The 16,271-nt window shown below is 33.9% G+C and overlaps 1 protein-coding gene across 1 annotated transcript in view; it reads left to right on the top strand.

Annotated features, from left to right (window-relative positions):
- The window catches only part of PCM1 (pericentriolar material 1), a 107,326-nt gene that overhangs the window by 55,527 nt on the left and 35,528 nt on the right, over window positions 1–16,271 (top strand). Inside the window, exons 24-30 of the mRNA XM_011934867.1 lie at window positions 532–696; window positions 3,159–3,215; window positions 5,519–5,691; window positions 6,030–6,158; window positions 10,208–10,328; window positions 11,864–12,022; window positions 13,755–13,891. Of these exons, the coding sequence (XP_011790257.1) occupies window positions 532–696; window positions 3,159–3,215; window positions 5,519–5,691; window positions 6,030–6,158; window positions 10,208–10,328; window positions 11,864–12,022; window positions 13,755–13,891 (941 nt within the window). The remainder of the gene's footprint in view (window positions 1–531; window positions 697–3,158; window positions 3,216–5,518; window positions 5,692–6,029; window positions 6,159–10,207; window positions 10,329–11,863; window positions 12,023–13,754; window positions 13,892–16,271) is intronic.

Here is a 16,271-nt window from a genome sequence, read left to right as displayed (position 1 = left end):
AAAAAAAAAAAAAAAAAGAATTTCTACCTTGTGTATATACCAAAATATTTTAAAAACTTGTAAATTTTGTAGAATATATGTATAACCTATTGATGGGTAAGACCTCTTAAGTCATGTCACATAAAAGATACAGTAAGAAAGGCAAACGTATTTGACTACTCTCCCTCTATAATGGATATTTGTATATATCGGATGTAATTCTTATGTTTCCTAATATTAAAAATTGCTAACTTGGAATTCTAGTAGAGATTTGGGGTCATTTAAGGTCTGCCATATACTTCGAATTGGAATATACTCATTAGGATGAGTATCAAAGAACAGTGAAGGTTAGATTTATGACTGTTACCCCATGCTTCCAAAGGGTATTGCAAAGATACCTCCAAAACATATTTACTGTTTTGTGTCCTGTTTATACCAGGCCTTCCTAGCATTCTAAATTGAGTTACCTGTACTGTTTGACTGTGGAAACCGATTTCCCTTTTAGTGTGAGTTAGTTGCAACTGATAACAGTTGTCACTTTTTTTACTCAAGGGTATGAAAGTGCCAGTATGTCTAGCACATGTGAACCTTGCAAAAGTAGGAACAGACATTCAGCCCAGACTGAAGAGCCTGTTCAAGCAAAAGTATTCAGCAGAAAGAATCATGAGCAACTGGAAAAAATAATAAAATGTAATAGGTCTACAGAAATATCTTCAGGTATGTTCTTTTTTGGTTTGCATTAATACAAGGAGGTTTTCAGCTTAGATTTGAAAAGCTGTAATCAAGCAGGTTTTAAAATTGGTGTTTCGCACATATCTATCATGTGGAAGGTTTTATAGTGGAAGTTATAATGCACGTTCCTTGATACTGAGAAATAGAAACTGAAAATATTTTTTGTTATACTGTTTAATAGTTTTGAACACATTTTAATAAAATTCTAAACAAAGGATAGTTACAGTTGTGGAACTCCTCATTTCAAATTTTGAATATCTTATCTGATTAAGAATTAGATATGAAATCATGTCATCCCCTGCTTCAATCTTTTGGCTCACTGTGCCTACAGGATAAAGTCTGAATGCCTTCACAGAACATACATGGCCATCAGGGATTTGATTCCTTCCTGCCTTTCCAGACTCATTTCTCAACACCCTTTGCCTTGCACTTTTTTCTTTGTGTGGCACTGAACTGAAGTTTTTGTATAGCTATCACATTCTTTCTCGCCTCGGTAGCTATTTTTCTATCTCAAGTCCTTTCTACCTTTTTTGTAAGTTCATTTCTCTGCTGGACTCTTAATACAATTTTAATTCTGGAACTCCATTCTAATCCAAGCTGGGATAGTTTCCCCTTTCTCCTGTTTTCCTTATAGCTTGTATAAACCTATTTTGTTACCTTAATCACATTATTATAGTATTTCCCTGTTTGTCACTTTTTGAGTCCCTTGGCAGCAGATAATACTTAAGTAAGCACCAGTAGTTTCCTAATTTGTAAAGAATATCCCAAAGAAATACGGAGAGAGAGAGGCAATAACATGACATTAGACTATACTGGGTAGATCTTAATCTAGTAGCTTTCATTGGCATTAGTATAAAATGCATGCGTTTTTTGCTTAAAAATGATAATGGCAGCTATCTTTTATGCCATGCTCCATTATTTTCAAATTACCAACAAATCTCATTTGAGCCTCATAATGCTGAGTTGGTTTTATTTCCATTTTTCAGACGAAACATGGTCAAAGAGAGGGCACTTTTTGTTTTGTTTTTCAGTACTCATGAAGGCTCAGTAATATAAACTGGTACAGCTTTTCCGGAAAGTTTCAAAAGTCATGCCTTTAATCCAGTAATTGTACTTGTAGTAATCCAACCTGAGAAAACCAAAGGGGGAAAAAAAAGAAATTAAGATTTAGCATTGTCTCAACAGTATGATCTCAACTATGTATATACGAAAATTTGAATGCAAAAAGGCTGGAAGAAAATGCATCAAAGTGTTAATAGTGGTTTTATCATCTTTAAACTCATGAGCATTTACCATTTTGTAATCAGAAAAGAAACATCACAATTGTTTGCATTTTGAAACTAATTTCTTAAGCTCACATTGCTAGGAAGTGGTAAAGCTGAACTTAGAAGCTGGGCTTCTGTTAAGTCTGTGTTCCTTTCTGCAAAAATATCAATCCTATTCTCCTGAACCCAGAATTTTGCTAAAATTTTATAATTTTCATCTCCTTTTACTCTCTCTACCAAATAGTGATATCTTGAAAAAATAAACAGTCAAGTAGAGGTCGAAGGAGGACACTAAACTGAAAGGCTTAATTTGACATATACTTCAGGCCCTATTACTGTTACTTAGAGAAATATAATGATTGAATTTTGGTGAATTAAAAAATGTTTGAATAGTATAAATATGTACAAGTTTACATATTTACATTCTGAAAAGATTTTTTAAAAAAAATTTTTGAGATGGAGTCTCGCTCTGTCACCCAGACTGGAGTGCAGTGGTGCGACCTCAGCTCACTACAATCTCTGCCTCCCGGGTTCAAGCAATTCTCTTGCCTCAGCCTCCCAAATAGCTGGGACTACAGGCACGTGCCACCATGCCTGGCTAATTTTTTGTATTTTTAGTAGAGACAGGGTTTCACTGTGTTAGCCAGGATGGTCCTAATCTCCTGATCTCGTGATCTCGTGATCTGTCCGCCTTGGCCTCCCAAAGTGCTGGGATTACAGGCGTGAGCCACTGCACCCAGCCCTGAAAAGATTTATTTTTAGTTTTAATCATTAACCTAAAATTCTTTATAGCATGTAAGGCATGTTACTTTTTGTAACTCTACTCATAACATACGATTATTAGAGTATAGCATAATATGACTGCTAGTATTAAATTACGCAGTCCTCTTCTCCCGTGGGTGTTGTGGGGAGGTTCACCTTGATGTGTATGCTTCTAAAAATGAATGATAGAAGTTTATTATGATAGTCATCATAAGTTGCCTTAATATAGGTTTATAGCAAACCTTTTGAGATTTTTCTCCTTGAGATTATTTTTAAGTAGAGCATAAGCCTTAGTTCAGGCAAACAATTTTAAAGAAATTTGCTTATTTCTTTTTTTCATTCACTTACTCATGTTATAGACCCTGTCTTTACTACTCATACACATTTTATGTTCATCCTTATGTCTGCCCTTTCCTACAGCACATGCTAGGAGAATACTACAGCAGTCTAACAGAAATGCATGCAATGAACCGCCAGGTAACAATCTGCGTAGTTTTGGTGTCCACTTTTGTTAATTTTTTCCCATTGGTCCTAAAAGTTTTATTGTTCTGATTTTTTTCTTTTTTAGATTTAGCTTAGAGTATATATGTTATGTGACTATTGTAAAAGATAATTTATATTCATAAAATTCTGAAGCCTTTCATTTATAATTCTTGGTAAAATTGGCTGCTTTTGTTTTCATATTCTGTTACATAAGGGTAATAGAAACCTTTTTTATGGTTTAGTACTTGATTTGAGGTTATTTTGTACTACTTCAAAGCATTAATATTTCTTAGAACTAGAAATACAGGTTTATAGTTTATTTTTCCTTTTCAGTCAACATCTTAGAAAAATAAGTCATCAAACAAAACAACTATTTATTACATGCAAAGACTGTGATAAATAAAGATCATGGAAATTACAAAGTTTCCCAAATACTATTTTAGTCTTTAATATAAGTATTCTCATTAAATATGGTTCTTTATGATTTAGAGATGTAAATATTTTTTTTAACTCCTCCTGCAGCTTTACATGAATGAAATGTAAAAGCCAGTTTGAATGGAACCTTTAGGGGAATCTAAAGATATAAAACAAGGACTCATAACTGACAAAGCTGAATATATCAGTAGCACTTAGAAAAGAAAGAACTCTGAAAATAGGATATAAAAACAGGATGGAATTAGAGAAACCTGATTAAGATTAGGGATTTTTCCAGCCAAAGCTAATCAATTTCAGTTCAGGAGGAGAAACTGGCATAAACTTTCCACCTCTTGACTGCAGAAGTGGTGGGGGAATGAAGCTTGTTTGGCATATTCATTATTTGAGAATAATTTAATTTTTAATATGCAATTTAGATTGATAATTTTATCACAGAGGTATTAAATATGTCATTAAACAGTTCTTGTGGCTTTGAAATGAATTTTTTAAATTAAGTATGATTAAACTGCAATATAGTATACAAGTTGAAAGTTTGCATATCAAATTCTTTTTACCCGGATTTTTTCCGTTAGTAGAGATTTCTTACGGAGATAGTTTTGGTTCCTGCTTATTATAATAAGTGTCATTTTTGTAACAGTTCATACTTTAAAACTATTAGGAGAACTTCGTGTATCACTTCATTTTATACCTGTAACTAAGGCAAAATAGGGAAATTGCATATTTGTTATATATAATTATTTTCTATTAATACCTTATATTAGTTATTTTATGCTTGTGGAAATTGAGACCTGGAGATATTATTAGCCGAGTAGTGGAAAATTTTTCTGTTAGAACACATTCTTTTTGCATTTTTTTATCCCTCTCACAAAAATGAGTTTTTATAATCTTGTATATATACTTATTTGAAAGCACAACATATTAAAATACTCAATATTTTAAATTCTCTTTCTTAGAAACTTATCATTGATTTTTGCAGACCTTGAATATTTTACTAGCTCTTTGTGGTTCTTTTGTTGAACTAGAGTTTACAGAATTTGATAGCTAGAACTACTTTGAGATGTTTTATTCCACAGACAACTCAAAATGGGAACAGTTCCTAATTTGCCCTCTTAAAATTAAGGGTATAACTGGATACCTTTGAGTGTGATAATTTTGTGTTATCAACAAGTAAATATAGCCAAATTGTAGCTAAATAATAGCGTGATGCCTAGATTCTGTGAAACTGAAAACTTCAGTTGGGTTACTTGCGTGCTCCAATATACACTGAGTATGTAAATAAGACACAGTGGTGAAATTGACCTATTATGTTAGGTTACAAATTTGGTTACTCATCAGCATAGCGCTTTTCTTTGTGATGTATGAGATTTGATAATTAGACTATATTTGATAGACCTTAATCTAGTAGCTTTCATTGGCAACATTCAGTTTATTCTTTTTAACATTAACAAAATATACAAACTTCCTTTTCTGTAATGAAGTTCATATTAGCAAAAGCAGAACAGAAATGACTACTTAGCGTATTTCTAAGTGTTGAAAGATTTTCACTGATGTTTCCCATAAAATGTATAATATTTTCTGTATATTTTATATGACCAGAAATAAATATGATTCTTAATAATGCTAGGTAATGTTATTCATGCCTTAACATTTTATTTTTAGTATAAAATACATATCTTGATATCTTAAGATTTTATTTATCTTGGTAATATTAAGCTTCTTTTCTACTTTAAAAGCTCTGAAATAGAATTGTCTAAAATAGAATTTTTAGGTAATTTAAAGCTGAGAGTAATGATGTTAGCTAATAAAAGTTGTCATGAAGGTATTTCATCAATATTAACTTTCTGGTCTTTTATGTATTCCAGAAACTGGGAGTGATTTTTCCATGTTTGAAGCTTTGCGAGATACCATTTATTCTGAAGTAGCTACGTTAATTTCTCAAAATGAATCTCGTCCACATTTTCTTATTGAACTCTTCCATGAGCTTCAGCTACTTAATACAGACTACTTGAGACAGAGGGCTTTATATGCATTGCAGGTATCTGGTACCTAACATAATTTTTCCTACCCTATTATCACCTTCTTCATGATTACATCTGGTTGCTTTCTTAGACTGAAGCATGTACCATATGAATTTTGATCTGTTCTCTATGTGCTTTCTTGACATTTTGTTTAAAATTTTTGTATAGCTTAAGTAGCATTAAAGTATTTTTTTGAGTACCTTTTCAGTGTTTTGTCTACTTCTTCACACTTAACCTTTGAGGGTAGAAACAGTACATTCTTCCTTCCATCTGCTTTTACCTTTGAATCTGTAATATAAATGAATGATTAAGCGTGTATGTTTTATGTAAATAATGATCTTATTTTCTTATTTAGGACATAGTATCCAGACATATTTCTGAGAGCCATGAAAAAGGAGAAAATGTAAAGTCAGTAAACTCTGGTACTTGGATAGCGTCAAACTCAGAACTTACTCCTAGTGAGAGCCTTGCTACTACTGATGATGTAAGCTGATAATGATTAGTGAACTGTAGATATAATTTTAGTATGCAGCAAATAAAAGTTAAATAGGTTATTGTCAAATTGTAGGTAGACCTAATATACTTGTTTTTCAGCTTTTTTAAAAACCTAGGTATAATGTGTTATTTTATTTTGAGGGCAAGTTATAATATGCAATCAAAATATGGTAGCAGACACCAAAAATTATGTATGTATGATTATGAGGTCTAAGATAGCCATATTTATGTCATTATTACCCAATATAGAGGCTGACTCTTAAAAGACATTTACAAATGTATGTTGTATTTATTTAAGATATTCAGTAAAACAGACAGCAGATTATAGTAAAAACCCTTGAATGAATAAATACAGGATAAATCAGGTCTTTGGGTTAAAAAAAAAAAAAAAGCCTAGACAAAAGAAAGTCTTCCAGGAAAAAACTTGTGATTTAATGTATTCTAATTGATGGAGAAAATTTTGAATAGAATAAAAAGGACCTGGAAATGGAGAAGAGTGCTGGGGGAGAATGGTATAAATTTAGTAAGCTGTGTCCTCCAAATAGCATTTAGCCCATCACTGATTGAATGACAAGTGAGAAAACTGCTAGTATACTGAGGAGATAATATGCTAGGTGTTTGGGAATCACCTATTTCAAGGTTCAGGCCTTGCTTTTATTGTAAAATATTATATGTGGTCGTGGGATAGCAAATACGTTCCTTTTTTTATGACAACTCTAGCAACTGGAGTTATGTGGGTAAGAGTTCCATAGTTGATTAGCAAATATCGGCTATAGGTAGAGAGTTGGAAGTTACTGTTTCTGCCTTTTTTTGAAGTGTTAATACTAAATTTTTTCTGAAGACAGTGTTTCCTCAAAGGATTGTCTTGCCTCTTCAGATACAGTAATTTTCTGAGTTTTTCTGAATTTTTGCTCTTTAACTTCTCATGTTTAAAATAATAGTTCCCTAGCTCATCTTTTGTGTTTAAAATGTTTTCCCACTGGACTCTAACTTCTTTAGTACTATAACATAAACCTGTGTCTAAAAACTACATGGTTTTAATTAACTTTGCAATGTGAAATGTGAAGTAGTGTTTAAGTGTTTGCTCCTTTGGATTGTTATTACAACTAATTGAAAATTGTCTATTCCTTTTTGTTGGAAATGAAATGCGATCTGCTTGAATACATAAAAAACAGATGTTAAATTATATTAAGGTTTATTGGGCATTGAAATAACTTGAGAGAGAATGAACAGTCTCCATTCCTAGACGTATTTTTCAATAATTTTATATCCTTAATTCCAGTCTTTGGGTTAATTCCACTTTTATCCAAGTTTCATACAGGCAGCATTACTTTTATTTATTTATTTATTTATTTTTTTTTTTTTTTATTTTTTGAGACGGAGTCTCGCTCTGTCGCCGGGGCTGGAGTGCAGTGGCCGGATCTCAGCTCATTGCAAGCTCCGCCTCCCGGGCTTACGCCATTCTCCTGCCTCAGCCTCCCGAGTAGCTGAGACTACAGGCGCCCGCCACCTCGCCCGGCTAGTTTTTTGTATTTTTTAGTAGAGACGGGGTTTCACCATGTTAGCCAGGATAGTCTCGATCTCCTGACCTCGTGATCCGCCCGTCTCGGCCTCCCAAAGTGCTGGGATTACAGGCACTTTGATTTATTTTAAGAGATTGGAGCACATTGGTTTGCACCATTGATAGCACATTTTGAGAGTTGAGCTACAATTTAGGATAAAGTTAGCCTAAGAAGGTTTTAAAGTCAAATGAAATTTAAAGATATTGTACTACTTGACAAGTAAGGACTTGGGATAGTAATTGTGTTTAGTATTACTTTTAATTAAGTAAATCAGTTCTTTGATATTTCTTCCAAAACAAACTCAGCATTAAGGTCAACATCTTCCCTTTACTAATGCTGTTTAATCAGCAGCACCACAACATCCAGTGTTGACACTCACAGATCTGAAGCAGCAGTGTCCAGTAGAACTCTCTATAGTGATGGAATTATTTTATGTCTGCATTTTCTAATACTGTAGTCATTAGCCACATGCTAGCAAGTACTTGAAGTATAGCTATTATGACTGAGGAACTAAATTTTAAATTTTATTTAAATAGCCATGTGGTGTTTTTTGTATTGGGCAGATTTAGAGCCTCATTCTCTAGATGCTTCTATGCTTCTTGAGCTCCATTTTTGAAGCTTTTACAAAGATATCTTAAGATGTGTAAGAGATACCTGTCTTGCCCAGGGAAGAGAGAAATGAAAGTGAAACTAGGTATCTGGGAGTTGTAAGTCAAGGAGGATGGAGTGGAGACATTGAGGTTTAGGAAGAACACACTTTGAACACACTTTGTGTCTCCTGCTCCTGATGATAATAAAATGGTAAAAGCACATCTGTCTTCAAGTCTTACTTGAAGAAGTAAAAAAATGGTTTCCCTATTTCTAAAATATGTTCCTTAATGTCCAAATTTCCTTTAATCAGGGATGAATCTTTGATTTCATAATTGAAGATAGGAAACTTTAAAAAGATCAGTAGTTAAGGGAAAGAACACAACTGTAAAATGTCAATCAAAATATAAGTGAGACACCCTGCCACTATCACACTATAAACAAAATTAATTTGAAATGACCTAAAGTCCTGTAAAAGCCAACACTATTAAAACTTTTAAAAGAAAATGGGAGAAAATTATGACCTTGACATAGGCCACGTTTTCTCAGGGCACAGAAAGCACTAACTATAAAAGAAGAAATTAATAAATTAGACTTGACAAAAATAGGAATTTTGTGCTTTTCAAAAGATACTGTTATGGCAAAATAATTCCAGTATGTACATCTGACAACTGTCTGGTATCTAGACTATATAAAGCTTACAACTCAGTAAAAACTGGGCAAGAGATTTGAACAGGCATTTAATGAAAGAAGATATATGAATGGCTAATATGCAAATTAAAGCCACAGAAAATACCACTTCACATCGAGAATGGCTAAAATGAAAAGATTGACAGTAAGAAGTGTTGGTGAGAATGTGGAACAGTTGGAACCTTCACAGTCCTTATGAGAATGTAAAATTGCACAAGCACTTGGAAAGCAGTTTGGCAGTTTCTTATAAACATAAACGTGGCATGTGACCCAGCAATTTCTCTTCTAGGTATTCATCCAAGAGAAATGAAAATATGTGTCACAAAAACACTGTACGTTAATGTTCATAGCATCTTTAGTCATGATAGCCTCAAACTGAAGCATCAAGAGATAAATGGATAAACAAACTGTGGTATTTCTATACGGTGGAATATATGCAGCCATTAAAAAATAATGGACTTCTGAAACACACAGCATGGAATCATTTCAGAAACATACTAAGTGAAAGAAGTCAGACAATGAAGAGTGTATACTGGCTGGTTCCATTTGTATGAAGTTCTACAATCAGCAGAACTGATCTACAGTGATAGAAATCATGAGTAGGGTGTGGTGGAGATTGACTGTAGAGGGGTGTGAAGAAACATCCTGGGCCAATGGAAATGGTCTTTATCTTTAGGGAATCTGGTTACATGAGTGTATACATTTGTCAGAACTCATCAAACTGTACTGTTAAAGTGAGTGCATTATATATAAATTATATTTCAATAAAGTTTATTTTAAAAAATGCAAATGATGTTGTGATATTTTTTTCTAGAGATGTGAGACAGTCAGTTAGAGTAAGCTACCAGACATTGTTAGCGTTTGGAGATAGGAGAATGTCCCTGAAAGTATAGACATAATTAAAAATGTTAACTTTGCCAAATTAGAATTTAATCAGTAGCTGTCTTTGTGTATGTTTATCTATATAATAACAAATATTCTGCAAGGCTACTTATATTACTGTTCTCTGTGACTCTGTATTCAACATTTAATAACTTTGGTTATATTATCATCTTGTTTGGACAGAATACTGAGGAAACTTATGAATATCTTTTAGGTGTACAATTTTATGTAAATACTTAGTTATCTCTGTTAAATCCTTAATATGAAATTCTTAAAAGAAGTACTAGTGATTTTTGTTTGTTTTACTGTAACTTAGGAAACTTTTGAGAAGAACTTTGAAAGAGAAACACGTAAAATTAGTGAGCAGAATGATGCTGATAATGCTAGTGTCCTGTCTGTATCATCAAATTTTGAGCCTTTTGCAACAGATGATCTAGGTAAGCAGGATTTTTTATAATCTTAAAAACAACTTTAAGTTTATCTGGTCCAGTCTTTGAATTGCATTGATAGGGAAACAAAAGTCTAGAAAGGTGAAGTGTGTGTGGTTGAAAGAATATGGACTTAATTATCTGTCAGTCTAAAATCTAAAATCTTCTGACTCTTAACCCTGTGGACAAATCATCCAACATTTTTGACTCTCTGCATATACTAAGGAAATGGGAATCTTACCTACCTTGCTATGTTTTTGTGAAAATATAATGGAACTTGCTTGAGTTCAGAAAATGTTAATTTCCTTTTCCTTAAAGGAAAGGTCATCGTTTAAGGTCATCTAGTTAATTCATGGGAACAATGCAGTCCTCATCTAATCATATTTTTAATAAAAATGTTGTTTGTAATTTGAGGTAAGCAGTCAAATTTCTTCAATAACCTGTAGTAAAAACCTCAAGTAACTCTCAGGCATAACACATGGTTGGTTTTGTTTTTTTTTTTTCCTCTTCCATCAGCTGTAAAACGAAAGAGGTTTAGAGGGTTGCCAGACCCCAAAGGAGACAAAACTTGAGTCCTAGACTTGGAAAGGAAATTTAAGGAAAAGAAAAATGTATAGATACTTGATACATTTCTAGACTGTGGCCAATCAAAAGATACCTGAGAATTCAGTCATTCTGCCATCCGGGGCGCTTAGTTCATAAAATAATGTAAATGTCCTGTTACCCTAGTGTTTGTTCACGTGATGAGGAGAGGATTTAGATATTTCAAACGTATTTTTCCGCCATGAAGAAAACGGCTTAGCCTTACCCTATCATTACATTTCTGCTGTTTGCCCAAACAAAAGTGTTCCTTTTGCTTATTGTAATTATTGAGGACTGAGCCTTAGCTGACTTCTAAGTAAATGCTTATTTGGGTCTGCATTGAGTTCATCCCATTACAGAGAAAAATTACTGTATGCCTGGCCAACCCTCTTCCCTTAGGTTGTCCCTCCCTTTCTGAGTTGCCAGAATACTTTGACTCCTATGTATTTTCTTTCATTTATTGATTTTTTTTTTCTTACAACCCTGCACCACCAGCTGTGTCTGAAGTAGACGTAGAATTGGGAAATTTCGTTGATAGGCCTTTTTCTTACCTAATTTGCTTGTTTTAGGTTGCATTGTTTTCATCAGAATTTGCATGACATTTTGGAATTTACTTGTATTGTTTAAATGAAACAGCAAAATGTAGTGAAATAAATATGGGCTTCAGAATTTGATAACTAAGTGTAAAGCCCTGTTCCTACATTGAACTGTTTGTGAAACCTCGAGCAAGTCACTTAAGTTTTCTGCAAATGAAAGTAATGTCATCTACTTTATAGGATTATTCTAAGGATTAAATAAGTTTGATAATGTATATGAAGTACTCAAGTAGTGTAGTGTGTAGAACTTGTTGAAGCTAATTTTCCTTCCTTTCATTTGGACATTTTTTTTATTAATGCATTTTGAGGAGTATATGAAAAAGTTCACTTTTACATACTCAGAAAATATTTTTGTTCCAAATATAGGTAACACCGTGATTCACTTAGATCAAGCATTAGCCAGAATGAGGGAATATGAGCGCATGAAGACTGAGGCTGAAAGTAACTCAAATATGAGATGCACCTGCAGGATTATTGAGGATGAAGATGGTGCTGGTGCAAGTACTACAGTTAATAATTTAGAAGGTATATATTTTTGTTTTCAGTAGGTTTTGGGGGGGAACAGGTGGTGTTTGGTTACATGAATAAGTTCTTTAGTGGTGATTTCTGAGATTTTGGTGCACCCATCACCTGAGCAGTATACACTGTAACCAGTGTGTAGTCTTTTATCCCTCATCCGCTTCCCACCTTTTCCCCTGAAACCCCAAAGTCCATTGTATCCTACTTATGCCTTTGCATCCTCATAGCTTAGCTACTACTTATGAGTAAGAATGTGCAATGTTTGGTTTTCCATTCCTGAGTTACATCAGTTAGATTAATGGTCTCCAACTCTATCCAGATAGCTGCGAATGCCATTACTCTGTTCCTTTTTATGGTTAAGTAGTATGCTGTGGTGTATAAATAAATATATGTATATATCTACACATACATACATATACCACATTTTCTTTATCCACTCGTTGATTGATGGGCATTTGAACTGGTTCCATATTTTGCAACTGCAGATTGTGCTGCTATAAACATGCACATGCAAGTATCTTTTTCATATAGTGACTTCTTTTCTTCTCAGCAGATACCTAGCAGTGGGATTGCTGGATCAAATGGTAGATCTTCATACTGTTTTCCGTAGTGGTTTTACTAGTTTATATGCCCACCAGCAGTGTCGAAGTGTTCCCTTTTTACCACATCCACACTAAACATCTATTATTTTTTTATTTTTAAATTATGGCCATTCTTGCAGGAGTAGTATGGTATCACATTGTAGTTTGTGCTTTGATTTTCATTTCCCTGATAATTAGTGATGTTGAGCATTTTTTCATATGTTTGATGGCCATTTCTATATCTTCTTTTGAGAATTGTCTATATCCTTAGCCTACTATTACTACTACTACTTTTTTTTTTTTTTTTTTTTTAATTTGAGCACAGTCTTGCTCTGTTGCCTAGGCTGGAGTGCAGTGGCACAACCTCAACTCACTGTATCTTCTGCCTGCCAGGCTCAACCATGCCTCAGCCTCCCAAGTAGCAGGGATTACAGGCATGTGCCACCAAGCCCAGCTAAGTTTTGTATTTTTTAGTAGAGATGGGATTTCAGCATATTGTCCAGGCTGGTCTTGAACTCCTGGTCTCAAGTAATCCGCCCACCTCGGCCTCCCAATGTGCTGGGATTACAGTTGTGAGCCACCACACCTGGCCTTAGCCCACTTTTTGATGGGATTTTCTTTCTTTCTTTCTTTTTTTTTTTTTTGCTGATTTGAGTTCTTTGTAGATTGTGGGTATTAGTCCTTTGTCAGATGCATAGTTTACAAAGACTTTCTCATACTCTGTGGGTTGTCCGTTTACTCAGATGATTATTTCTTTTGCTGTGCAGAAACTTTTTAAGTTCCATCCGTTTATCTTTGTTTTTATTGCATTTGCTTTTGGGTTATTGGTCATGACGTCTTTGCCTAAGTCAGTGTCTGTGTAGAAGGATTTTTCCAGTGTTATCTTCTAGAACTTTTGTGATTTCAGTTACTCGATTTAGAAGGTATATGTTTTATTGATTAGAAGTACTAATTCTATATAAAAATTTTAAATATGTGATATCTAATGGTTTTCTTACTACTTTCTTTTAATTGATGGGGTGCTAAAAGTACAAACATGTTTCTTTGTATTAGCATAAAATCAAAATTTAATATTCTTTAAATTTCAACATTAAGGCATATATGTATACATAATAGGCTTTGTTATGCTAATGTATCATTTTCTTTTTAAAAATTAGAAACTCCCATTATTGAAAATCATAGTTCACAACAACCTGTAAGTGAAGTTTCTACCGTCCCATGTCCTAGAATTGATACTCAGCAGCTGGACCGGCAAATTAAAGCAATTATGAAAGAAGTCATTCCCTTTTTGAAGGTAAGCAATTATTTTAAAAAATAAACAAAACTTTGTGTTTTGTTTAATTTGTACAAAAGACCTTATTGTGATAAAGTTCAATGGTATAGGTAAACAAAAGAAAAAAAAACTACCACCCATAATTTTTTTACCCTACCAACTTTTTGCTTGCCATACCAACATTCTGTAAACCTTTCAGTAATATTTTGTACACATGTGCATATTCTGCTTTTTTCATTTACTGTACCATAAACTTTTTTCTAGATCATTATTTTTCTACTGCATTTTTTCAGGATTTATTACCTTTATTTTTATTTTATTTTATTTTTTATTTTTGTGAGTAGTAGATGTATATATTTACGGGGTATGTGAAATAGTTCGATACAGGCATGCAATATGTAATAATCACATCATGGTAAATGGGGTATCCATCCCCTCAAGCATTTAACCTTTGTGTTGCAAACAATCCAGTTATACTCTTCTGGTTATTTTAAAATGTATAAATTATTGACTGTAGTCACCCTGTTGTGCTATTAAATAATACATCTTATTCATTCGTTCTACTTTTTGTACCCATTAACCATCTCCCCTATTCCCTACCGCCCTTCATAGCCTCTGGTAACCATCCTTGTATACTTCATCTCCGTGAGTTAAATTGTTATAATTTTTAGCTCCCACAAGTGAGAACAAAGACAAACAGAAAGAAGTTTGTCTTTCTGTGCCTGGCTAACTTCACTTAACATAATGACCTCCAGTTCCATCCACGTTGTTGCAGATGACAAGATCTCATTATTTTTTATGACTGAATAGTACTCCATTGTGTGTATGTACCACATTTTCTTTATCTGTTCATCTGTTGATGGACATTTAGGTTGCTTCCAAATCTTGGTTGTTGTGAACAGTACTGCAACTAACATGGGTGTGCAGATACTCCCTTTAATACAGTGATGTCCTTTCTTTTCTGTATATACCCAGCAGTGGGATTGCTGGATCATATGGTAGCTGTAGCTCTATTTTTAGTTTCTTGAGCAACTTCCAAACTGTTCTTCAGAGGGGTTGTACTAATTTACATTCCCACCAGCAGTATATGAGAGTTTCCTTTTCTCCACATCCTCACCAGCATTTGTTATTACCTGTCTTTAGGATAAGGGCCATTTTAACAGGTGAGATGATTTCTCGTTGTAGTTTTGATTTTTCATTTCTGTGATCATGTTGAGCACCTTTTATATGCCTGTTTGCCATTTGTATGTTGACTTTTGAGAAATGTGTATTCAGATCTTTTGCACATTTTTAAATTAGATTATTAGATTTTTTCCTATAGAGTTGTTTGAACTCTTTATATAATGCTTGTTATTAATCCCTCGTCAGATGGATGGTTTGCACATATTTTCTCTCATTCTGTGGGTTGGCTTTTCACTTTGTTGTTTCTTTTGTTGTGCAGAAGCTTTTTAACTTGATGTGATCCTGTTTGTCTACTTTTGCTTTGGTTGCCAGTGCTTGTGGGATATTACTCAAGAAATTTTTGCCTAGACCAATGTCCTGCAGAGTTTCCCCACTGTTTTCATATAGTAGTTTCATAGTATGAGGTCTTAGATTTATGTCTTTAATCCATTTTGATTTGACTTTTGTATATGGTGAGAGATAGAGGTCTAGTTTCATTCTTTTGCTTATGGATATCCAGTTATCCCAACACCATTTACTGTGAAGAGACTGTCTTTTCCCCAGTGTATGTTCTTGGCACCTTTGTTGAAAATGAGTTTATTGTAGGTATGTGGATTTGTTTCTGAGTGCTCTGTTCTATCGGTCTATGTGTCTGTTGTTTTTATGCCAGTACCATGCTGTTTTGGTTACTATAACTCTGTAGTATAATTTGAAGGCAGGTAACGTGATTCTTCCAGTTTTGTTCTTTTTGCTCAGTATTGCTTTGGCTATTCTGAGCTTTTTTTGTGGTTCTATATAAATTTTAGGATTCTTTTTTCTAATTCTGTGAAGAATGTCGTTGGTATTTTGATCACAATTGCATTGAATCTGTAGATTGCTTTGGGGAGTACAGACTTTTTTTTTTTTAATACTTTAAGTTCTAGGGTACATGTGCACAGCATGCAGGTTTGTTACATATGTATACATGTGCCATGTTGGTGTGCTACACCTATTAACTCGTCATTTACATTAGGTATATCTCCTAATGCTATCCCTTCCCCCACCCCCTCCCCACAATAGGACCTGGTATGTAATGATCCCCTTCCTGTATCCAAGTGATCTCATTGTTCAATTCCCACCTGTGAGTAAGAACATGCGGTATTTGGTTTTCTGTTCTTGCAATAGTTTGCCGAGAATGATGGTTTCCAGCTGCATCCATGTCCCTACAAAGGACATGAACTCATCCTTTTTTATGGCTGCA

This window comes from Colobus angolensis, unplaced genomic scaffold, assembly GCF_000951035.1.
Source record: "Colobus angolensis palliatus isolate OR3802 unplaced genomic scaffold, Cang.pa_1.0 Scaffold14, whole genome shotgun sequence".
Lineage (NCBI taxonomy): Eukaryota > Metazoa > Chordata > Mammalia > Primates > Cercopithecidae > Colobus > Colobus angolensis.
Note: the sequence above shows the minus strand (reverse complement) of the source record. Positions and strands in the feature narration are given on the sequence as shown.